Source organism: Podospora pseudocomata, assembly GCF_035222375.1.
Source record: "Podospora pseudocomata strain CBS 415.72m chromosome 2 map unlocalized CBS415.72m_2.2, whole genome shotgun sequence".
Classification (NCBI taxonomy): domain Eukaryota; kingdom Fungi; phylum Ascomycota; class Sordariomycetes; order Sordariales; family Podosporaceae; genus Podospora; species Podospora pseudocomata.
In genome coordinates, this window is record NW_026946366.1 from 2,615,593 (window position 1) to 2,638,389 (window position 22,797).

General features: G+C 52.9%; 11 protein-coding genes across 11 annotated transcripts; 6 read left to right on the top strand and 5 right to left on the bottom strand.

Annotated features, from left to right (window-relative positions):
* Positions 1 to 1,606: 1,606 nt before the first annotated feature.
* Positions 1,607 to 2,671, top strand: KAE1 (putative tRNA threonylcarbamoyladenosine biosynthesis protein kae1; the record flags this gene model as incomplete). The annotated part of the gene is made up of 1 exon (XM_062888121.1): positions 1,607 to 2,671. One exon carries the CDS (start codon positions 1,607 to 1,609, stop codon positions 2,669 to 2,671), a length of 1,065 nt encoding a protein of 354 aa, XP_062746324.1.
* A 49-nt stretch (positions 2,672 to 2,720) lies between these two features.
* GAL83 (galactose metabolism-related protein) lies at positions 2,721 to 5,096 on the bottom strand. Its single transcript, XM_062888122.1, has 3 exons — positions 3,911 to 5,096; positions 3,234 to 3,831; positions 2,721 to 3,173 (listed from the first exon to the last, which is right to left on the bottom strand). Exons 1-3 carry the CDS (start codon positions 4,708 to 4,710, stop codon positions 3,126 to 3,128), a joined length of 1,446 nt encoding a protein of 481 aa, XP_062746325.1. The 5' UTR covers positions 4,711 to 5,096; the 3' UTR covers positions 2,721 to 3,125.
* SPT4 (transcription elongation factor spt4) lies at positions 3,334 to 6,127 on the top strand. Its single transcript, XM_062888123.1, has 2 exons — positions 3,334 to 5,731; positions 5,789 to 6,127. Exons 1-2 carry the CDS (start codon positions 5,397 to 5,399, stop codon positions 5,817 to 5,819), a joined length of 366 nt encoding a protein of 121 aa, XP_062746326.1. The 5' UTR covers positions 3,334 to 5,396; the 3' UTR covers positions 5,820 to 6,127.
* On the bottom strand, positions 5,977 to 9,595 carry APL4 (clathrin associated protein complex large subunit). Its single transcript, XM_062888124.1, has 5 exons — positions 9,064 to 9,595; positions 8,835 to 8,958; positions 8,570 to 8,758; positions 6,416 to 8,513; positions 5,977 to 6,358 (listed from the first exon to the last, which is right to left on the bottom strand). Exons 1-5 carry the CDS (start codon positions 9,071 to 9,073, stop codon positions 6,272 to 6,274), a joined length of 2,508 nt encoding a protein of 835 aa, XP_062746327.1. The 5' UTR covers positions 9,074 to 9,595; the 3' UTR covers positions 5,977 to 6,271.
* Positions 9,596 to 10,010: 415 nt separating this feature from the next.
* Positions 10,011 to 10,869, top strand: QC762_0045020 (uncharacterized protein). The gene is made up of 2 exons (XM_062883410.1): positions 10,011 to 10,235; positions 10,295 to 10,869. Exons 1-2 carry the CDS (start codon positions 10,201 to 10,203, stop codon positions 10,521 to 10,523), a joined length of 264 nt encoding a protein of 87 aa, XP_062746328.1. The 5' UTR covers positions 10,011 to 10,200; the 3' UTR covers positions 10,524 to 10,869.
* A 184-nt stretch (positions 10,870 to 11,053) lies between these two features.
* On the bottom strand, positions 11,054 to 12,864 carry CMD1 (calmodulin). Its single transcript, XM_062888125.1, has 7 exons — positions 12,629 to 12,864; positions 12,436 to 12,492; positions 12,354 to 12,369; positions 12,067 to 12,192; positions 11,934 to 12,004; positions 11,737 to 11,878; positions 11,054 to 11,685 (listed from the first exon to the last, which is right to left on the bottom strand). The coding sequence occupies exons 1-7, from the start codon at positions 12,629 to 12,631 to the stop codon at positions 11,651 to 11,653; spliced, it is 450 nt and encodes a 149-aa protein (XP_062746329.1). The 5' UTR covers positions 12,632 to 12,864; the 3' UTR covers positions 11,054 to 11,650.
* Positions 12,865 to 12,989: 125 nt separating this feature from the next.
* Positions 12,990 to 14,650, top strand: tlg2 (t-SNARE affecting a late Golgi compartment protein 2). Its single transcript, XM_062888126.1, has 3 exons — positions 12,990 to 13,289; positions 13,352 to 13,914; positions 13,972 to 14,650. The coding sequence occupies exons 1-3, from the start codon at positions 13,267 to 13,269 to the stop codon at positions 14,457 to 14,459; spliced, it is 1,074 nt and encodes a 357-aa protein (XP_062746330.1). The 5' UTR covers positions 12,990 to 13,266; the 3' UTR covers positions 14,460 to 14,650.
* Positions 14,651 to 15,185: 535 nt separating this feature from the next.
* Positions 15,186 to 16,307, top strand: QC762_212310 (uncharacterized protein). Its single transcript, XM_062888127.1, has 4 exons — positions 15,186 to 15,486; positions 15,742 to 15,826; positions 15,982 to 16,042; positions 16,106 to 16,307. The coding sequence occupies exons 1-4, from the start codon at positions 15,482 to 15,484 to the stop codon at positions 16,165 to 16,167; spliced, it is 213 nt and encodes a 70-aa protein (XP_062746331.1). The 5' UTR covers positions 15,186 to 15,481; the 3' UTR covers positions 16,168 to 16,307.
* A 141-nt stretch (positions 16,308 to 16,448) lies between these two features.
* clc1 (Clathrin light chain) lies at positions 16,449 to 17,724 on the bottom strand. The gene is made up of 3 exons (XM_062888128.1): positions 17,511 to 17,724; positions 17,216 to 17,436; positions 16,449 to 17,142 (listed from the first exon to the last, which is right to left on the bottom strand). Exons 1-3 carry the CDS (start codon positions 17,551 to 17,553, stop codon positions 16,684 to 16,686), a joined length of 723 nt encoding a protein of 240 aa, XP_062746332.1. The 5' UTR covers positions 17,554 to 17,724; the 3' UTR covers positions 16,449 to 16,683.
* A 132-nt stretch (positions 17,725 to 17,856) lies between these two features.
* On the top strand, positions 17,857 to 19,911 carry QC762_212330 (uncharacterized protein). The gene is made up of 4 exons (XM_062888129.1): positions 17,857 to 18,368; positions 18,449 to 18,540; positions 18,602 to 18,802; positions 18,867 to 19,911. The coding sequence occupies exons 1-4, from the start codon at positions 18,271 to 18,273 to the stop codon at positions 19,661 to 19,663; spliced, it is 1,188 nt and encodes a 395-aa protein (XP_062746333.1). The 5' UTR covers positions 17,857 to 18,270; the 3' UTR covers positions 19,664 to 19,911.
* Positions 19,714 to 20,369, bottom strand: QC762_212340 (uncharacterized protein; the record flags this gene model as incomplete). The annotated part of the gene is made up of 2 exons (XM_062888130.1): positions 19,714 to 20,088; positions 20,161 to 20,369. 2 exons carry the CDS (start codon positions 20,367 to 20,369, stop codon positions 20,016 to 20,018), a joined length of 282 nt encoding a protein of 93 aa, XP_062746334.1. The 3' UTR covers positions 19,714 to 20,015.
* Positions 20,370 to 22,797: the final 2,428 nt, after the last annotated feature.

The following is a 22,797-nucleotide window of genomic DNA, read 5'->3' on the forward strand; positions in this document are numbered from 1 at the left end:
GATGTCATCCCGCGAGGCAAATGGTAGCCGATGCGCCGGTGATTTTGCATCCCTGGGTGGAGTGATTGTTGGCGAGGGCTTTGTTCCACAGGAGAAGCACAAACCAGCAGCGGGCTCAGAAGCAATTCCCAGCTGACCACAGAAATGTGGGTCCACCTCTCATCCCAGCATGACGACCCTATCCGGGGGCGAACGGCAGGATGAAAAGGAGGAGCAATATGTGCAATACCCACGCCGGAATCGTCGCGAGTTCTTGACGTCGGCGTGAACGGTTCCGCTGAAAACTCTTGCGTGCTCTGCTGCTGGCACCGGCCGAGACCAAGGCAGAGGCAGAGAGCCACATGCGCGGGAATTCCGGGTCTTGATATCTGTACAAGACGGCCACCCCGTAGAGTAGAGGAGAGCGCAAGCTTGTCAGATGAAGGGAAAACCAAGCTGTGACAGATCTCGAACACCGTAGCGATCCTGAGCAGGAGCGAGGCCACGTAGGAGTGTGGTTCGCCGGGGACAGATCAATGGCGAGCAGGCAGCTCCCGTGAGGGAAACAAGGCGCCATTGGCAGCTCCCGCGGGCTGATGCCGGGTATTTTTGAAGCAGATAGATGTGGAAGACTGTGACAAGTTCCCTCGAGGACGACGGTGTTTTGTGCGCTGATCGTGCATCTCTGGGTAAAAGCAAAGTCAGTCTCGGAATCATAAGCGCCGGAAGAAAGCCTTCCGCCAGGATGGAGGACGCCGTGGCAGGCAAGCTTGAGGTTTCCGGAGAAGGAAAGAAGAAAATAGAACATACCTGAAGATTCGAGAGATCACGGAGGAGGAGATATACTCTTCGCCACCGGAGGTGCGGTCTTCAGGCCGGGAGGAGGGTGAAAGATCAGCATTGCTGGAGATAAGCACCAGAGCTCAGCTGGGACCCATGCGCTGGTCTTCAGGGGAGGAAATCGGGGTCAGAAAATGGAGGAGGGCAAAAGGTTTTGCAAGATGATGGTACAGACGAAGGAGGGGAAGGCTCCCGGTGTGCCGGACATCATGGCAGGCAGTGTGTTGTGTGTGTGGAAGGATTGCTGATGTCGACAGCGATGGCTGCTAAAGAGAATTGGTACTTTCTCAGTGCAGTGGGGCCCACACTACCGAAGCCCCCAAAAGGCGTCGACTCCAGTCTTGCGGAGCCCTGCATCCTGATCCAATCGGGAAGTGCGCACGAGCCAAGATGGAAGCTTCGGTACGTACCCAGGCAGATCAACGTCCTGACCCCTCAGGGAAAGAAACCTATGCCCCGCTGACGAAATATCCGTCCCGTCAAAAAGCTACCCCTCCTGCAGGCTATCGGCGGCCATCAGAGTTAATAACGATGTCTAAGAGACGAAGGCATTTTGTAGACTAACAGAGGCCTGATATTCACCTCGACTCTCTACGACCTATCAATTGAGTTTCTACACGTCAACCCGACTCCTCGTCCCAGCAAGCAACAACGCGCAACAACCCAGCGAAGTTCAGCCACCTCTCAACCCTCCACCCCACCATCCTCATCCCAACTCTGAATACTATCTAATCCGATCACCTCTCAACCTCACTCACCACCACCAGCACAACCACAACCCCGCAACATGACGGAGCTCCTAAAAAAAACCCGCCGAATAGCCCTCGGCTGTGAGGGCTCAGCCAACAAACTGGGCATTGGCATCATCCTCCACGAAAACGACACCTCCACCGTCCTCTCCAACATCCGCCACACCTTCGTCTCCCCCCCCGGCACCGGCTTCCTCCCCAAAGACACCGCCGCCCACCACCGCTCCTTCTTCGTCCGCATCGCCCTCCAAGCCCTCCGTGTCGCCAACATCACCATCCCAGATATAGACTGCATCTGCTACACCCGCGGCCCCGGCATGGGCGCCCCCCTCACCTCGGTCGCCATCGCCGCCCGAACCCTTTCTCTCTTGTGGAACAAACCTCTCGTCGGCGTCAACCACTGCGTAGGCCACATCGAAATGGGCCGCGCCATCACCGGCGCCTCCCACCCCGTAGTATTGTACGTTTCCGGAGGCAACACCCAAGTCATAGCCTACGCCGAGCAACGCTACCGCATCTTTGGCGAAGCCCTCGACATAGCGGTAGGAAACTGCCTAGACAGATTCGCCCGAACACTAGAAATAAGCAACGACCCTGCCCCAGGGTATAATATCGAACAGCTCGCCAAACAAGGCGGGCGCATCCTCCTCGACCTCCCCTATGCAGTAAAAGGGATGGACTGCTCCTTCAGCGGGATCCTAACCCGGGCGGACGAGCTGGCGGCGCATATGAAGAGCGGGGGAAAAGGCACAGACGGGGAAGCGTTTACACCCGCGGATCTGTGCTTTTCGCTCCAGGAAACGATTTTTGCCATGCTGGTCGAGATCACGGAACGGGCGATGGCGCACGTGGGGAGTTCCCAGGTTTTGATCGTGGGGGGTGTGGGCTGCAACGAAAGATTACAGGAAATGATGGGTGCCATGGCGGCGGAGAGGGGGGGGAGCGTCTATGCCACGGACGAGAGGTTCTGCATCGACAATGGGATCATGATTGCGCACGCTGGGCTGCTGGCATACGAGACTGGGTTCCAGACCCCCATCGAGGAAAGTACGTGTACCCAGCGGTTTAGGACGGATGAGGTGTTGGTGAAATGGAGAAAGTGATGAATGATACCAAAGAGAAGAAGAAATAAGGTTTCACACCGAACTAAACAAACAGTTTTGGACCCCTTGTGAAAAGGTAGTTGTATTTGTATCTGGTCGGGCTGGTGGCCGTTTGGATCAAACAGTCCATCACCCCACCCACTCGTCATTTCCCCCGTTTCAACAAAAGCTCCGACATACATGATATCGAGACACGCAATTCTCACATGAGCCCAAGTGATATCTCTTTCTCTTTCAGACCATCAAAAACGTAGCCCGCCCGGCATACACACACACCATCATCTTCTGATGGTGTTATTAAAGTCTGGCCACCAATTCATATTACTCCAAGAAACCCCGGCCTCTAAAAACACTGCCATGCAAAAAAATAAAGCCCTGCCTCCCGCCACCACCAATCCATGATAGTAATAATTCTTGGAATTAGCGTTAAATCATGTAAAGGAAAAGAAAATATCTAGATCCCTTCTGTCGTCGTGGGCTTATACATGATCGTGGTCACATACTGGTTGGTACATGTCAGCTTACCATCAACAAAACTCTTATTACTACAAAATAAACATACCTTGCTCTTATACCTCGTCGTCGCTGAAACTGCCAAAATGTTATTCTTGATGCTGCTCGTCGCCAAGTGATTCAACACCGTATGGTTCGGCATGTTCAAGACGCTATTGTCGTCCTTGATCAGCGTCGCCGCGTTCAAAATCGGCTTGCCCAAGAAGCCGGGAAGTGCTGGTGGCATGGGGAGCTTCTCAATCGCCGAGCAGGCAGTATTGTACTGTGGCGCATCCTCCTGCAGATCAAAGTCGAGGAGATATCTTGGGATCTTGTGGGCAAACAGCTCGGCTGGCGGACAGTCCCTGAAGCTGGCTTTTGGCTGCTGCTGGTTCGACTCCTCTTCCGAGACGGGGTTCTGCGACCTCTCAGTCGTCTGCTGTCCGTCCTTGGCCGGAGCTCCAGCTGCCGCGGCACCACTACCACTTTCCGCGGCGGAGGGGAGGTCGTCTGGGTTGACTTCGATGTAGTTGACAAGGTTATTTCCAAAGTCAACAGTTGTTGGGAGGTCGGGGGACGTCTGCATTTGGCCATCTACCAAGAATCGAATGTGGTGGGTGCCGGGGAGAATGTCGATCGTGGTCGCAAATACACCTGGCCGTCCCTCGCTGTGTCGAGGAAAATCTGTGTTAGCTTCTTCTTCAGAACCCAAATTCTGCGCTGAACGGGGCCTTCAACAACACTTACACCGGGTGTAACCTCGTCTTGCGATTCCACTGAAAGATGGTCCCCGTAACGTAGACCTTGTCACCTCCGCGCTTCCATTCTAACCTCGTGGGCACCGTCGGCCTATTCTTGTCCACCAAAAGTCCCTCTGGGTCATCGTCCTCCAACACCGAAGCATTGCTGACATTTGACGGGGGGCGCACCAGCCCTTGCGAATCCAACTCCTCGACATCCTCCAATGGCTGTCCAATATCGGCAGGCGAGATAATCGGCGACCCGGGCGTGTGGACCTCCTCCTCGATGGGGAGGGGCAGCCGCGGTGGGCGCGTCATATACGACATATCTTGCAAGCTACTATGCGGCATGACGACTGATTCATATATGTCTTCGGACCTTGGTGAGCGGGGCGACCTCGGGGACGAAGGCGAGTTGTGAGAATAAGGGACAGCCACGGGCTTGGCGGGCTCATGCGAGGGGCGGGGTATGCCCTGCTTGACGTCGACGGGCTTCGCAACCGTCGTGGAGCGGTCAGCCGTCACCGAGGACGACGGGGTGGAATAACCCGGGGGGGATGCGGCGCAGGGTCGGTGCTGCAGTGATTTTGGCCGGTTGCTGCTGGTGGACGGTGGCTGGACGGCGGTGCCCTGGGCTTGGGTGAGGGAGGGTTCGGGCGGGGCGGCGACCCGGTGAGTCTGTACCGGAATCGGATGTTTGTTATCTCGCCTCACGGGCCGTGGAGACTCATTTTGGCTTCCTGGGGCGTTGGATTGGAAGGATGACGACTGGCTCGTGGGTTTTGATGTGGAGGGGCTGTTTCCCATTTTAATCAACCTTTCTTCTCCGGGCGTGCCTGCTGTCCGATAGCAGCACACGCGAACCCGAAACAAAATCGAAGGGTGGGAGAGCAGTGAAGCTTGGGCTGGCGGGTACGGGGTGGTGCTGGGTGCTGGGTGCTAGGAGGTGCTGGGTCCTAGCGGAGTATTCGCTATGTAACAGAAAAACACAACAGATGGGAGTGCCGGAGAGCGATAACAAAGGGGAGACTGGCTCAACCTTGACTCCGATACGGTTAAGAAAAGAAGCGGACGACAGAGAATTCGGCCAGTTTCAACCGCGGGTAAAGCCAATCCAGAAGGTAAATGGTTCAGCAGATGGAGGTGCTGAGGTCCACTGTCTGGGGGTTCAGTCGTTTTTGATGGATCGATAAAGACCCCCCCAACCAGGTTTCCACTCGCTCCACCACCACAAGTCATATGTGGTCCGTGTAACCCATGTCACCCAGAGCCCGGGTCCCAGTCCCTGCCCAGCCAATTGCGCCCCCACTGGTGGACGTCTTCGTGCATCTTCACCAACTGGTTGCAACTCTCACTTACATACATCCTCTCACTCATCAAAGGCCTTACCTATTCAAAGCTCAGCATTCCCAACCAAAGCCCCCGCTCACTTCTACCACCCCCCACTTCACTTCACTCTCTCTCATCCCATCTCTCATCCCCTCTCATCCAAAATGTCCGAAAACTACGTCGCCCCCGGCCAACAGCGCTACCTTCGCGCCTGCATGGTCTGCAGCATAGTCATGACCCATCAGCGTTTCCGAGACGAAGGCTGCCCCAACTGCGAAGAGTTCCTCCACCTCCAAGGCTCCAGCGAGCAAATCGAGTCCTGCACCTCGTCCGTCTTCGAGGGCCTCATCGCCATCGCCGACCCGACCAAGTCCTGGATAGCCAAATACAACCGCCTCGACGGCTACGTCCGCGGCACCTACGCCAACAAGGTCCTCGGCCAGCTGCCAGACGAGATCCGCACCATGCTGGAGGAGGAGTATAGGATTCAGTATATCCCGTAAGTTTGGCGCGCTCTTTCGACTCATCACTGCTATGTGCTAACTGTGCATGACAGGCGCGATGGTAGCGCTACGGAGGCGGACTGAGCAGAGTTATGGTGGTGTGAGTGATGATGAGATGAAAAAATGTATCATAATTGATGTGGCTGTGTGCGATTGAAGCTTTTTTCTTGCATCAATAGCGGGTTGGGAATGGCGCAAAATTAATTAATACTGGAAGACTTTTGAGATTTCAAGGACGTCTGTTTTGGGTACTCATATGTTTTGGAAGCTGTTTCGAAGAGCCGCCAATTTCTTGCACCTAAGGCAAGGTCACACTATCATCACGGTATAATCTGGATCTTGGAGTCATCACCACTATCAACTCACACCAGTAATATATCTAGGTTACCACGCTTTCCCCCCTCCATGATGTTTTATTGTGCTGTTAACCGTCCGACGCCCCGCAGCCATCACAACCATCCATACGTGACAGAAAACGCCCACCCAAATCCCTCTTCTCCACACTATAGAAACCAACCATCGCTAGCATGACACCATTAAGCAGGCTCCTGCCAAGCAACCACATCCATTACCTGTCCCGCCGCGGGGTGAGTATACCCAATCTTCAAGCGCAACCGCAGAGGCTGTTCACAAGATTGTTAGCAAAGTACTTTTGTACCATGGAACGTACAATCACTTACCCCCTTGCAACCCGCTACCCTCATCATTTGTGTGGCCTCAGCACCATGCGCCACATCTGTCGATGAAATGCTGAGTAACTGCAACTTCTGTGATTTTGGCACAGCAGCCTGCAGCCCAACATTGGAGAGAGGGGCCCCAGACGTGTTCTTGAATCTGGCGATGGCCTGAACTGTGCCTTCCGCGTTTCTTTGTGTTTGGATAGTCACGTCCAGGCCGTTGTTGTCGTAGCATGGGTGTCCAACTGGGGTAGCAGAAGCAGCGGCCGCCTGTGGTGCTGGGACTGCATCCATGGAGAAGAGGGCGGCGCTGGGTGGAGGGGCGGCAGCAGCCGGGCCAGGAGGTGGCGTGGACGTTGGTCCTTGCGAAAAGAGATCCATGATCGAGGCCACATTGGACTGTGCCGGAGCTGGCGAAGAGCTGGTAGGAGCCGGGGCGCTGGCTCCTCCAAGAATATCCGCAAGCAAATCCGCGTTCTGAGTGCCATTGACTGGCGACGGGGCCGATGGTCCGCTATCGCCCATGAGGTCGAAAAGAAGATCCTCCTCTTTCGGCTTGAGAGACTTGGACTTCCTGTTGTCCGCCTTCTTCGTCTTCTTCGCCGCTTCGCCAAGTACTCGTGATGATTCCTTGATCTGAGGAGGCGGCATCTTCTCGAGCACACCACGGCGAATGTCGTCGTATGAAAACAGGTTGCTGAACTCAACCGCACGTTGTTGCACCTCGACGTCCAAACTTGTCTGGTGGTTTTGCAACAGGCGCCGTATCCGTTCGATCTGTGCTGGCTCGGAGAACCTGGTCGTGAGTTTGACCAAGGCTGTGATCACATACTCGGTGGTAACCTGAGTACCATAACTGCTGCTAAGAATGGTGGAGAAGAGATCAACGATTTCGTGCTCCTTGACCTCCTTCACCAATTCCTCCTCCTCGTACTGACCACCACGGAGCAGAGCATCGCCATACTCACCAATACACCAAGCACCGGCTTGTGTCAAGCTCTCCTGTGTAATGTCCTTTTTGAGATTCGCGTAAAGCTTTTGTACGGCATACGTCTGAAGCTCAGGGGTTGTGGCGATCAGACGAACGAAGGACGACAAGATCGGCTCCTTCACGTAATTGCCCGCCAAGCTCAGCACGCGCAACATGGTATCGAATTGCCACCTCTTGTTTGGTGCATAACGGTCCGCAGCGACGCCAATTTGGGTGGTCATGGTCGGCTTAAACTCGTTATCGGCCACCTCCAAGAATGCCAACAGCTCCCTAATCAGAACCCGAACATTGCTCTCGTTGATGAGGGTAAAGCTGAGGTCCAAGGCTCTTCGCCTGATGCTGATATCGGGATCCCTCAGACACTCCAAAATAGTATTCCGATGTCTCTGTACGGCGTTGGTATCGATGGCCACCACCTTGACCAAGGTGTTCAGCGCGACGTAGCGAATGTTGTTATCCTTGTTCGTCAAGAACTTGCCCAGAATATTCACACCCAGAACACGCAAGCCAGAGTCCGCCTCGATATCCAGAATCGTCCGTACCGCCTCGTAGAGAATCGAGTTTCCAACATTCTTGGAAGAGTCGGTGTTGGTCGCGACCTGCGCGAGAATATCGTTGATCTGTTCTGTTACCTGGGCATCATTGCGGGCCAAAACACGAAGCAACCGCAGAAGCTTGACCTGCAAGAAGGGGTCTGTAATTCCAGTGACGTCGTGCTCAGGGGCATATCCCGAGGATGCTAGCCCCTTCAGAATCCTCACGAGAGCAGGGACGAACTGCTTGAACTTGTCGACAATTCCCTCCTCACCGCCCTCGGCTTCGTCGGCCTCGCAAAGACTGTTGACCAAGGTCAGGCCGCAGAGCAGCACGCCGTGATTCCTATCGGACAGAAGCTGGCTCGCCTTTTCGATAAAGTGTTCTTGTAGGTCTGGTACTTTTCGACAAATCCGCATGGCGCAGAGGGCTGCTTTTCGTCGAATATAGGGGTTCGCGGTGGATATCAGGTTCTCGATCTGACTGAACAAATCTCTCGACATTTCGACCGAGGCGATGTTTCCGAGAGTACACAAGGCAAGACCGACCACGTATTGATTAGAATGTTGCAGGTCACTAGTACCATCGAGTCAGTTGGTTGTAGGGTTCTCTGCCAGAGCAAATGGACGCACTTTTGGAGAGAGTTGGTGACCAAGGTGAGAACCTCCTGGTTCTCGTCCAGCAGCAAACTTGTTGCCAAATGCCCTAACCGCTTGTCGGCGAAACGAGGTGATGCGAGAAGCTTCAAGCACTCAATCTGGCCGAAATGAGTGCGCTCGCCAAGCGTGAAGAGGTAGAGTAGCTTGGCCACATTGTTCCGCCTGTACCGTTCCTACTATCAGCACACACACTGCCCAACCCAGACTGTCTGTCTCCAGAGGTCGATGATATATGTACCTGACACCGTGGTCTGCGCTCTCTTCCCTGAAGCTGGCACGGATGGATGCGCTCTCTTTCTGAATGACGGCTCTTTCGTCGGCGATGGTCTTCGCGGCGCGTACGTTGCGGATGAACTGCTTGACTGTGGGGTTGCAGGCACGTCAGTAACTCCCGATACGGCTGGCTGGCTGGCGATACATTGGCGCAGATGTAGGTAGGCAAAGGGAATGACGGGCATTAAACTCACGGGAGCTCATGGTGACTTTATTAGGGCCCTCGTAGGGGCCTAGGGGAGAATTCGGTCCAGAATTGAGAACGGGAGGTTTGGAGGAGGTTGTTCGTGTGTTCGCTAGTTGCAGACCGTTGCCGCATTACCAGATGGTCTCTCACAGCGATGTGGCTCTGCGTGCTGTCCGCTGGAGGTTCAGGGTGGCAGCTGTCGGACCCATGTCGCATTCGGTGCCTCAGGCAGCGTCCATTGCGATTGGCGTTTGTTCCAGACCCTGAGGGTTCAGAGTGGGTCGCTTCCCCCTTTCAATAATCTCGACACTTGTCATTGAAAGAGGCCTGCAAAGCATAGGTGCAATGGAGGGTTTCAAGATGGAGAGATAAAATTCTGTAGAGAACCAAAACTCCCCGTCAGAATTGCTGTCGTTGTGTGTGCTCACTGAGGCTATCTCACCATGGCTTCAGGTCTCTCACTCTTCCAAGGAACCTGAAAAAGGGGTAAATAGGGGCTGCAGGCAAGCACACCCTGACTGACCCTTTGTCAACTAATGGACCTTTTCGACTCTTGCAAGAGTCTAATTCATATCATACAGCTGATTGCGGTTGAAATCAGACTTTGAACGACGTCTATGTAAGGTCAAGATAATCTTTTGGTCATTGTTTAGGCGCTCAGTTTTAACCTTTGAGTCATGACCGAAAGAAGGGCTGAACCAGACAAACACTGAGTGTTGCTTTCAATTTCTCACGATACGTGGGTTGATATCTCAAACTCATTTCATACGAAGAGCAACCGCTGCAACGTGCGGCTATCCAGAGCAATAAACCATTACAACTGTTGCTCTCAATCGATTAATCCCTTTGCGGAACAATATCCAAGCGATTATGGAGTGCATACCAAATGCAAGGCCGTTGAATGTAGAAAAACTCGACCCGACTGACCGTTTAACCTCTGACACAAGCCACGAACCAGCCAATATCAAACCCAAAATTCTCTTCACTTCATTACATCTCTCGCCTCCCAAATAAGAAAGCTCCTAGATATTCCCATCCCTCCGACCTCAATCTCACACCAACTCACCACATACATATTTCTCAACCATCCACCTCAACCTCCACCAAACCCACCCTAAAGCATCCTCTAGAGCCAACAACCGAAATGGAACAACCACAACCCCCCAAACCAATCCGATTGTAAGCCCCTTTCCCCCCTCCCCATCTCCATGCTCACCATCCATCTAACAACCTCTCAGCCCCCGCTCCAAAAGAATTCTCCTCCTCGCCTTCGCCGCAACAGCAGCCTTCCTCCCCCGACCCTCCTCCTTCGGCTCCGGCGGCGGCGGCGGCCCAACATGCGGCATGGACGCAGTCATGATCCCCACCGCCATCCGCCTCCGCGAGAGCGTCAAAGAACGAGCTGGCGGGACTCGTAGCATCCCACGACCGCCCCTGTATCTCACCCGATCGACAACAAAAGCTTAAGAAACCAATCATCACCTTTCGACCAAAAGAGACTTTGCAACACTTGTTCAAAAGTCTCACCAACAAAAATGCCAGAGAGACACTGAACAAAAACAACGTGTTGCTTCCCTCTCGGAAAGGTCATCGAGTAAAAATCTGAAAAAGGAGGAATGGAGTTATTGCCTGGGCTTACACAACCAGCTGGTAACGGAGGAGGATGGGAAGAACTACACGTAAAGAAAGGTATCACTGGAAAAATCACACCTACTACAACACCCGACATAGAATAATTACACCCAACCCACCTCACCTCACCTCTCGCATCACATCGGGCATCATCTACACATCCTCCCCTTTGTTCCTCTACCTTAGCCAGCCCCATAGGGCTGAGCCTCGTTTTCGGCTTCCCTAGTACATAGTATCGTCCAGCACTGCCACAATCATCATGCACGAGCGGGAGGAGGCGGATGCTTCCTTGGGGGACCAAGATTATTATATACTAGCGGCTGGCTCGGCAAAAATGACGTTAGTGGTCAGCTTATTATTCCCCCCTCTCTTCATTGCTTGTGTCACTTGTCTTGTTCCTGTGTAACTTTGGGCAATTGGGTACACACACAAGTCTATTCCCTTCTAAAACAGGCTTCTCATTATCAACCCTACACTAAGAATATTCCGCTGGACACAAAGAACATCGCGCTGAAGTCGAAAAGGCAAAGAGTCGTCAAGACACAAACAACGAGGCGGTGGTCAGCTCACGACCTTGAATAGCCAACAAAAACAGACTAACCCCCTCGACCCAGAAGGCAGGCCCAGAAGTCTTTTGTGTTTGCTGAATGATTCTCACCCCTTCAATCATCAATCACCACCTTCACTGTTTGATACTTGGTGTTGGCGTACCCCACTGACCCTTGAAACCCCCCGGAAAAGGGGAGCATCCATAGGGTGGAGATGGCGTCAAGCATGATGCCCAATAGAGAACAGGGGAATCCCTTGCGATTGATGTTTGATATCAAACCTCTGGCGATAAAACCCTACCCGACGCTGACCGGGGCAGACCCATCCAGAATGAAGTAGAAAGAAAAATCCGAAACATTAGACGCAGGTTTTCGTAAGACGTGACGTTAAATGCAAATTGGCTGCTTCGGAGTTTACTTCTGCATCATGAGCTGCACGAACTCGTTATCTGTAGATTGTCAGCATTTGCCGTGTATATATGATATGACAAGGTGCTTACAGTCAATGCGACCATCACCGTCTTGATCAGCCTCCCTGATCATCTCATCAACCTCGTCGTCGGTGAGCTTCTCGCCAATGGAGGTCATGACGTGACGCAACTCGGCAGCCGAGATGAAGCCGTTATTATCGCGATCGAACACCTTCACATCCTGATTAGAACCAATTGGAAGGTACCCTCTCTGAGAGTATACACACCTTGAAAGCTTCACGGATTTCCTCCTCGGAGTCTGTATCCTTCATCTTCCTAGCCATCATAGTAAGGAACTCTACACCTGGTCAGCCATGTGGTCGTGTATAGATGCGCATGCGCGCAATTGGCGGTGCCTACCTGGGAAATCAATGGTGCCATTGTTGTCCGCATCGACCTCGTTGATCATATCCTGGAGCTCTGACTCGGAAGGGTTCTGTCCCAGCGAACGCATAACGGTGCCCAACTCCTTAGTAGTGATTTGTCCTGTTTACCGCTTTAGTGATTCGTCCATTGTATAAAAGGAAATAAGCCAGGCGGAAATCATCGTTATCGTCGTCGTACGAAATGTCGAACGTGCAAAACGCGAGCCTCGTTGGGCGGGGTTGGGGAGATTTGGGAAACTCGGCTACAGGGGAACCACTAACCATCACCGTCCTTGTCCTGTTCAAGAGGTCAGCAAGTTTGCGCCAGGAGGAACCACTGATAGAAATAGAAAGGGGGACATACGAAGAGGGAGAAGGCCTCCTTGAACTCAGAAACCTGCTCCTCGGTGAGAGAGTCGGCCTGTAGCGAACAACGTCAGCTTGCGATGTTCTCCTGAATATGTGTTGCGAATGCCGCCTCATTGTCCCCTCAACCGCGGGGTTGCCAGGCAGTTGGTTCAAGGTCTCGGGCGCATCTGTTGACATGGAAGACTGACCATCTTGATGTGTTTGTAGTGAACGAAAGTTGGTTATGGATGCGTGGAAGCGATTCTGAAGGGATCTGATCTAGCAGCAGCGGTGTTTGCAGAAGGCCAAAGAACGAAGTGTAGCGTCTCGGCGAGCTGATGGAGTCGTCGTGAGGGTCAGATTAAATGAGACGCAAGCTTTCGAGAAGGGATGCGGGGCCCCCCCCTTCTGGAGAGGCGCCCGGGCCTCCAGCGGGCCTGCATTGCTGCCTTCTCCTAGGTGCGCGCAACTGCCAAGGCACCACGCCGCCTTCTGTTGGCATTGGCAGCTCCACCGTCACTGTCAGCCATGTTCCATAAGGCCCACAGGTGCTGGCAGCTGACGGCCGCCCTTCCCCCAAGGCTGTTCCAGCTCTCCAGCGCGCCAGCCAAGGGGTCCCAGCCGGACCTCTCACTGCGCCTCCTGCAATTGGCAATTGTGTCTGCTTCCAGTTGGCGTCATCATCCAGAGAGCGAGCGAGTAGCCGGAGCGCATTACGACGGTGATTTACGATGTGATGTCGCAACATCCACATTTGCGGCAACATACACCACAAGACGGCCCCTCACTCCTTTACAACTTCCCATAGCGAATTGAAGGGACCACTTCTACCCTTCCTGCGTCCGCCATGTGGCGAGACCGCACAAATCTGTAGGTGGCAGCTTGCCAGTTCGTTCTGTTTGCAAAGACGTGAGCTAACGTGTTTGATCCAGCTACATTTCGTACCGGCAGTCCTACGCCCACCACCCGGCACAACGAAATCGATATGGGCCATCCACCGTGGGCGAGCGCTTCGGCGGAAGCAGCGGCGCAAGCACAGGAGTGCTCTTCTCGGCAGACGAGGACCGCAGGGGCCTGTTATCTGCCGGAGCGTACGATGTGGACGATGGCGATGCCGTGATCGAAATGGACTTGCTTCCCCCACGATGGTCCGACGTGTCAGACGAAGTCAGCGAGATCTTGGCCGATATTGCGCAAAAGAGCCAGAAGCTGGAACGGCTGCATCAGAAACATGTGCTGCCGGGGTTCAACGACGAGGACACCAAAAAGGCCGAGGAAAGAGAGATTGAGAAGTTGACGCAGGCCATCACGAAGGGATTTCACGAATGCCACGGATGCATACAACGGATAGAGCAGATGGTTCGTGAGGGCAAACAGACGGGCCAGATGAGCAAGACCGACGAGACTATGGCCAAGAATATCCAGGTGAACTTGGCCACCAGGGTGCAGGAAGCGAGTTCGTTGTTTAGGAAGAAACAGAGCAATTATCTGAAGAGTAAGAATGCACCCAAATTGTCAAGTATGGAGCTATGGCGGATGCTGACTTTTGCAGAACTCAAGGGCATGTCTGGACTGATAAGCCCGATGGACCAAACATCGACATCATTAAGTGGGGGTGAACCATCTCTTATGGAATCTGATGCGGATAGAACTTATTCGCAAGCTACACTGCAGGCAGCTACACACCAGAAACTTCTCCACTCAAACGACGCTGCCATTGCGCAACGCGAGCGAGAGATTGAGGAGATCGCACAGGGCATCATCGACTTGGCGAATTTGTTCCGCGATTTACAAACGATGGTCATTGACCAGGGCACCATGCTGGACAGGATAGACTACAATGTCGAGTCCATGTCGAGCGACGTGAAAGAAGCTGCCAAGGAGCTCAAAGTTGCAGAAGGATATCAGAAGAAGACGATCAAGCGGAAGATCATATTACTTTTGTTGCTTCTAATCGCCGCGGTAATCATATTGTTGGTCATCAAGCCCAAGAACCACGGGGGCTCACCACCCAGCCCCCCACCAAGCGAGGACGATTAGAGGGATCACAATACACACTTGGCACGGCGCATATTTGGAGGGTTTGTTTGACTAGTGTAGAAGGGAGGCTTCCAAGGACTAGAAGAATGCTCCCAGACTGGAGCAAAGAGCGCAAATGCTTTTGTACCACCTAATTGAGATATGTATGATATTTAATACCTATATGCCACTGCCTTTCTCCTTCTTAAAAAGTGGACCCGACAGGGTTGAAGCTTCACAAGCAAAAGGAGGAGCCTGGCTGGAGAAAACGACGTAGTCTCCTGTGAAAACGGCCGTAGCCACATTTGGCACCAACGTCGGAAATCATACAAAAACACCAGTGGCAGGCCGCCTGCACAACCCACACATTTGCAAGGCCTCTTTAGCTCCAATCTGCACCTGGTTTGGCACGTTTTGGTGGACTTTTGACCTGGAATTCAATGCCACAGATGTTTTGATAGGCATCGTGGCCATCGAAGGTGTTGGATAATGGCTCGCGTTGGTGCGGTTGCAACTTAGACGGCATCCAGTTAAAACCACCACTCACCACCACCACCCAGTTGACCAGCCAATTGAACCACCGGCCAATTTAACCACCTAAGGCCACACCGGTCTTACAATCCAATTGCGGGCCGAAGCCAGTGAGGTGCTCGCTGTTGTGGTGAGAGGCCGTTGAAATATTTGTCGGATGGGCCTGCACGAAAACACCCTGTTTTTTGGTGCGTTTTCACCATTTTTTGATGTTGAGTCAATCCTGGCTCTATATGGCTAGCGTCGTTTTCAACAGGAGACTACATCGTTTTCTCCAGCCCAGGCTCCAAAAGGGGCTCGCAGCCGAACAATCTGCTTAGTAAACCCGGAGCACAGACCACACCTTCCCCGGTTACAGCCCGCTTTGCTCCGTCATTCCGCTGTCCCAAGCTTTCGAACCTCTTGCTGACCACCCGAATCAATTGAACATCAGCTTTGTTTGTTGTCGCCGACGCCGAACCGCCAAAAAACACCAACCGCACTTTTTCAAATCTCCGCTCACTTTTCTCACAATGGGGTAAGCAATTCCTCGGCTTAAGGGATAGGAGTTTGGAGGGGAGGGGAGGGGAGAAGCTTGCAATTCTCGCGCATGGGGGAAAATACCGACGACATTGGAGGGTCATACGATTGCGGTTGGAGAGGGGTTGAAAGCGACACCACAACAATCACGACGTGAACAACGACGGGGAATAGAGTAGTCGGGTTGAGGGGGAAGAACAGAGGGAGGGGATATGGAGAGAAGGAACAGAAAAGGCTAATGGGTTGTCTGTAGTCTCGTCGACGCTCCCAACAAGGTCCCCCACCAGCAGCGGGTTTACCAGGCTGCCTACCGGGCTCACACTCGTATCTGGAGAATCGTGAGTGTTCCCCTTCCCCAGTCGCAAGGAAAACAGAGGTGGAGGGGGTTCTGTCCGCTGGAAAGACCTGGCGGTCATTCAAAAGCAGAATACGGACATGGCAACACGAGGAGGTATCAAACATGACGTACTAACCTACGATTCCCTCAAAACAGAGCCCCCGCTCCGGCCTCATGCTCACCCCTTACTACGCCCTCATGTGGGGTACCTTCGGTGGTATGTATCACTCCTTGAGAGTACCAGCAAAGACAGTTAGTTTGGCTGACAGAATCAAAACAGCCTCCATGTACGCCATGGGCCGTCAGGTTTGCGGTTACAAGACCTGGTTCGGCAAGAACTAAGCCTACCGCATATCAGATGATGCAGTTTAGCCGTGGGAAGTGAGGGGAGATAGAACAAGGCGGGGATCGAACCTTGGACCACCGCTGGAAACTTGTACATGTGTGTAGCAAGAGGTTGCTGAGAAACAGCAATAGAACGGAGGTTGCCTTTATTTACCAATGTGTTTCTTCCATGTGGTGTGTCCTATGATGGCGCGGGATAACTGAGCTTATTCGGTATGTCCGCCGCTTGCCGAGGCTGATATGTTTGATGAATTCTGGTTGGTCTTCTTTCACTCTAGCAGTTGTATTCAAGTCACTTTTTGTATGCTATATGTTCCTTTGGCAAAAAAAAAGCTGTGCTCCCATTGATCTTTTGACGCCTACACCCTTAAAACCCGAGAAGTCCTGTGCAGCAAATATATAAAGCCCCATCTAAAAGTACATTAATGCGAATAGGCCATGGCTCCTCGTTGTAATTTATGATGGGTATCGTCACCACACCTTTCAGCTTCCAACCTCCAAGTCTCAACAGGTTTAATAACCCTCAGCACCGGGGGCCTTCTCGTCCTTGCGCAAGCTGACCAGCAACTCCCTGAATCGTTCCTTGCCAGAGCCCGAAGCACCACCCTTCGCGCCCTTGCCGCTCACATCGACAATCTTGGCGATGCGCTCCCAGCTGGTGCCGCCCGATGTGGTGTCCTCACGGCTGGCCAGGAACTCCTCAGCCTCCTTCCTTGACTGGGCAATGGTCTTCTCCTTCTTGTTGTTGTAGTTCTCGTAGAAGTCATCGATGTTCTGCTGGGCCTCCTTGACCGTCTCGGCGCGCTGCTGAGCGAACTGCTCTGCCCGCTTGGCGTTGCCGGCGTCCCGCTTCTCCCTCCACTCCTTAATCACTTGGGGCTCCTCCTCCTCTTGGGCGTAAGCGTTGTAGCCGGAGTTGTAGCTGACGGAGGGACCGGTGATGGTGGTGGTTCCGGCGGGGGGTGTGAGGCCCTGATAACTCGTCAACGTTGAAACTCTTTATACACAGACACAGCGGCATGTAATGTTGGGTGTTCTTCCATACCTCAATTGGGCTGGTGATGTCAGGGAATTGGCTATCAAACGCAGCACTGTTATTGCCGGTGGCAGAGATGCCGCCTCCTAGCAGGTCGTCGTCATCCTCGTCGAAGCCGGCGTCCTCGACTGTCGCGAACTGGTTGGCGTCGTCACCGAGAATGGCCTTCTCGCGCTCTAGGAAGTTGCTGGTTGTGGGAACCTCGGAGGCATCCTGGACGCCGGTCTGGGCTGCATGCGAAAGTGTTAGAAGCGACCTGTTTCCATCAAGGTACAGGGTATATAGGGGGCTCCAGTCGACTTACCGCCGGAGTCGAAGTCCTCCAACGATGGGAATCTGTCAGCCATGGTGATTGTGTCTGGTGGTGCCGAAGTTCAAGCGAGGTTATTCGAGGAATATGACAGAATGGCAGGTTTGGAGGATCGGTGGTGGTGTTTGTTCGAATAAATCCAGAAAGAGGTGCCTTTGATCGCGCCAGGTTGCTGCGCTTGCGCTGGGCTCCGGGGGCTCTGGCTGGCTGGCACCTGGAGCTTGCAGGAGTGATTGGCTAACAAGGGGAGGCTCCAGCATATGCTTCAATCGGGCACACTGCCACGACTATGCAATAATCAGGTACCGAAACAGTCTTTGATGCATTTGGAACTGGGCAACAACTTCCCAGATCCATTTAAAGCTTCCACATCCCCATCTACTTTTCCCATTTCATCTCTGCAGCAAACAAACAAAAAACAAACTGCGCATTCACTCTGTCCCATCCATCTTCTCTGCCTGGCCACTACGCCTGGACGTTTGGTAGGAAGTGTAGCTCCTGATAGTGCGATTACTCGTGGCAGAGCTCTTGCAGGCCAAAGCAAGCCGCGACGTCCGCTTTCTCAAAGTTCGGCCATCTGAACCGTGATTTGAGAGCAAGCTTCTGATTGGGGACCCATTCACAACCACCCCATTATCATCAGATTTATTGCCCGTCTGCTTCAGTTTCGGCCATCTTGTGTTCAACCAACCCCCGCAGGCCATAGCAACACATCCACACATTTTATCTGTTTTCTCAGTCTGTATATTCAACAATGGCATATACCAATGATGCCGTGTTGTCGAAGCTCTCGGCTCTAAACGAGACGCACGAGAGCATCGCAACGACAGCTCAGTGGATCATGTTCCACAGGTACGTTTCGACCTCAATTTAAGCCAGAGTCTCGATGAGACTTTTTCTCTGCTTTTTGTAGATGCTAACTGCGTCTGTAGACGCCATGCAGCCCAGACAGTCAACCTGTGGCTTGGTAAACTGAAGGACCTACCACCGCCCAAGAGGCTCAACATGATTTATCTCGCCAATGGTGAGTGCCGTCCTCGACTAAGTCGCTGGCTTTGTTTTCACCTTGCTGACTGTTAATACAGAGGTGACTCAGCAGAGTAAGGCTCGCCACAAGGAGGATTTCATCATTGCCTTTGCCCCTATTATCGCCGAGGCCACGGCGTCGGCATATAAGGGTGCCAATTCCGAGGTTCAGAATAAGCTTCGCAGAGTTGTGGATGTCTGGAGGGATCGCAGCGTCTTTGACAGAGAGACTATCCAGGGCTTGTATGAGCGCATGGGAGGTTAGTAACCTGATACGGCAAATTTGCGATTCCGTGGCTCCTTACTAACGCATTGTTGTTCTAGAACTTGACAAATCACGCCCTACTAACAATGGCGGTACCTTTGGCGGCTCTGGTTTCCACTCGTCAGGCCCACCTGTTCCCTCTGAGCTCATGCCGTTGGTTGCTCAACACCAGGCCGTCACTAGAAGTGCCACTCCCATGAAAGCCGCTCTCAGCAACGCCCAGACAGAGTACGAGAAGCTTTCCGACCCAGCCACCGCACAGGCGACGGCGCTGCCTCTTCAGGCGGCTCGTCTGAATGGGTTGCTCAAGAACCTGGCCAACGCCGAGGGTGCTGTCGCGGAGAGCCTGCGCACCCGAAAGGAGATGATCAGAAGCCTAGAGAAGCTTTTGGCCGAGAACCAGAACGCTCTCCAACAGGAGGAGGCTCAGATGAAGCTGCTCAGCGGCCGCAGGACTGAGATTGAGCACAAGAAGAACCAGGTCGAGGCAACCATCCTTAGCGGCCAGGTCACCAAACAGGAGGATAGAACCTCTACCGAGCCCGAGCCTCCTCAGTTTGAGGCACTGACGCCACCTCCCCAGAGCGATGCCGACGACGAGCACGTTCAGAGCGACCCTATCAAAACCGAGCAGAATGGCAACAATGGTGTGCCTCAGCAGACCCCCACATTCCCAGTAGTTGCCCCGGGGATTGAGATGCTGTCTAGCGTTGCTGCAAACTACCAAGCTGTGCCTATCAACGGGTCCAATAAGAAGCGCAAGGTAGCGCCGTCGGATGACTTCCCGGATCTTGGAAACGATGGCATTGACGAGGATGTTAAGGAGATGTTGCGGAAGGATGGTCAGAGTGCCTGAGATTGCTGGGTTCCGACACTGGGTTAATCTAGGAAACGCGTTTTCTGAAATCTGCATACTGGAGGTTTCATTGCATTTTGATTGTGTTTGTATATACTCCCCAGACCAGCCACCAACCTAAGAGTGTAGGTATAACGCTCTAAATCCTGTGTGTTCTGTTGTGCAATAATATACTTTCGACTGAGCCAACCTCCCAGCCCATCCATTATGCAAAACCCCAACCAACCCAATTGGTATCCCAAAACGCCGTTATACCCAAACAAAGCAAATATTCATGTGTGTCGTGGTGGATGTGTGTGTGTGTTTCATCGAAGAGAGTGCCTCTTGATAGGGAGTTGTAGGTAGGTATGTTTTAAACACGACCATCAAGACCCGAAGCAGCAAGGTATGGCCACCCGAGGATCATGCCAATGGCAGGGAAGTAACTGTATCATCGCCGTCAAATGTTAGCCATCTCTTCTGTTGATTTGAATGGGGGGAGAGAAGAAAAAACATACACAGCACCCTGCTTTCCAACCCTCTTGATCTGTCTCCCCCAGTCGGCGGCGGCAGAGTTGGTCGAGACGGGCAGACGCTCAAAGGGGGCGTGCTCGAAGGAGCGGGCGAACTGCCGGAGGGACTTGTAGACGGAGAAGGTTCTTTGTTGCTGCTGAACACCGCGGAAGGCGACGTTGCGGGCGGCGAGGCGGGCAAGGATGGGAGACATTTTTGAAGTTTTGTTTTTTGAAGTGGTGATGAGTAGAGGTTAAGTTGAGATGTTGGTACTAAAAGTACACAGAGAGAGAGGAGATTGTTTGTTTTGTTGGTGGTGGTGATCTGAAAGATCGAGGAGCTGTGTTGATGAAGCTGTTGATGATGATGGTGATACAAAAAAGGAAAGGTACAAACAGGATGATGGTCAAAAGTTATATATTACTATTTCCAGCAACAAAAGTCATTCCATCAAAGCCCAGAATGAACCACCTTGACCAACATCATCTCCCGAATCGATCCATCCGGCTGGTTGGTATCCAAGCTCGTGTACCGAAAGCCTGGAATGAACCTCCAGCTCCCAAGCTTCCGGCTCCTCTTCGTCGTTTACGCCGTCGCCAACACAAAATCAGGCGCTCCCACACACAAAATCGCACCACCCTCACCCAGAAGCACCAGATCAGCCCTACGGCCGTCAGCAAAGTTGGGTAACAGCTCGGGCCACCGCGGTCTCGTTTCGCCTCACCATCTGGCCAGCTGGGTGTGGAAATCGTGCCATGGGCCCCTCGCCGTTGACGACGTTGGGAGCTTGGCGCCGCCCGTGGTGTGATTGTCGGAGGTGGCCGGGGGTGGGCATTGGCAAGCTGGGCTGAATGGGGATGAATGGGAAGTTTGTGATTGGGCGGAGCTGGGGTTGGGGAGGTAAAGTGGAGATGCCATCCCAAGTTTGGGCTCGGTTGGCATCTGACATCTGATTTTGGGGATTCTAGATTTTCCCCAGAAATCCCCAATGCGACCACTTTCGCTGTTTGATGACTGCACAAACGTTAATCCGAGGTGAACTGAACAACGTGACGGTTTGATCTGGGCCAATCTCTCAGATCAGATCGGGTTATCAAGGGATGGGAAAATTGAACCTGAAATTCACAACGCGGTTTGCTCCGACATGGGAGTTCGGTTATGGGAAAGTTGGAGCGGGCAAAGCAAGTCGGCGGTTTGCGATCCTGATCTATCCGGTGCCTGGATCGAAATCTCATGATACTGCCTTATTCTGGAAAGGATCTGGAGCTGAGAGGTTTGGGTCTGGCACAACGGTTGATATTTGTCTTCCTGAACGACACTCTGAGAGCAAAAGCTCACAGTGATGGGAATCAGGCCGTCTCCGTCCATCATCCCCACGGTGATCATGATATCACATTTGTTGCTCCTGTATTGCCTGTATGAGTATTCGTGTATGGCTGGGGCTTACCTCGTCCGTTCGTATTGGTCTTTGCATCCGGTTTCTGCAATTGCTTTTTGTTTCGTGATGGCCCTCATCCAGCATACAGCTGATTGGAGCGAAGCTCAGTAAGGTTATGGCTGAAAAGCATGGCTGGAGTTTGCTTTACTTATTGTAACTGAAAGCTGATAAACGTAGGATTCTTGGCGACCAAAAGATTTCTGGATCCTTATTGACCCATTCTCATATCTGGAGCATTTCCTCCTTCGAGGAGACGACCGGGGAGGTTCGAGGCCCAATGTCGGCTTGCTCTGTAGACTTAGCCGCTTATCATGCGAAGTAGTCCCTGGCCATAATGAATGAGTTTTGAAAATGACACAACACCAGGCTGTCATGCCTACTGCCTGAGTAACAAAAGCGTGCTCAACCAAGTTTGGTGACCACACGCTGGGTTTTCAATATACAGCAAATCGTCAACATATCCCACAAAAGTCACGAGTTAGTACAACCATTTTTATTTTAGGTCGAACAGACCTCAGCTTCTTCCTGATCACCGTCCCACAAGTCCCACCAGCCTTGTCAGAATCCCGACGCCTTAAGAAACCACATGCCATCACTCATGCCAATCCGTCGGCTTGGGTAATCGTAGCGTCGTAGGGCAACCAAACTTTTGTGTACCCTCACAAACCTGGAATCCCTTGCTTTGTCATATTCTCGGACTCGGTATCCATCGACACCCCGCCAGTCCCTCTTCCGCTCTCTTCCTCGTCCCCCCACCACCAGAAAGAACAGCTCTCTCTCAACACCACATCCAGCATCATCAGCTCTCCTCCTGCACATCCTATATCAAGCCACCCTGCCTTACCTATTTCCGCCGCTGATGCCCAACCCAGCCACCATTTCCCACGGTCTCCTATTTCGAGGAGCGTGTAACACACTCAATCGTCACCACATACGGGATAAAACCTCCCGTTCTGGCATCCCGGATGGCTCATCCCGACTCATTCTCATACGCACATTAACAGAATGCGCGGGTCCCAGAGACCACAAAAACGCCACGCCCTGCAGTCCCATCCCACCGGTCCCCCTTGGCCCCGTTTCCTAAACCCTCATGTTCCACATGCACTGAGAAACTCGGTGAGCAAGTACCACTCGAAAGTGAGGCGAGCCGGGAAGTTATCAAGAGATACCTCCCACAGTGCAAGTGAACTCCCCCCCCACTCCC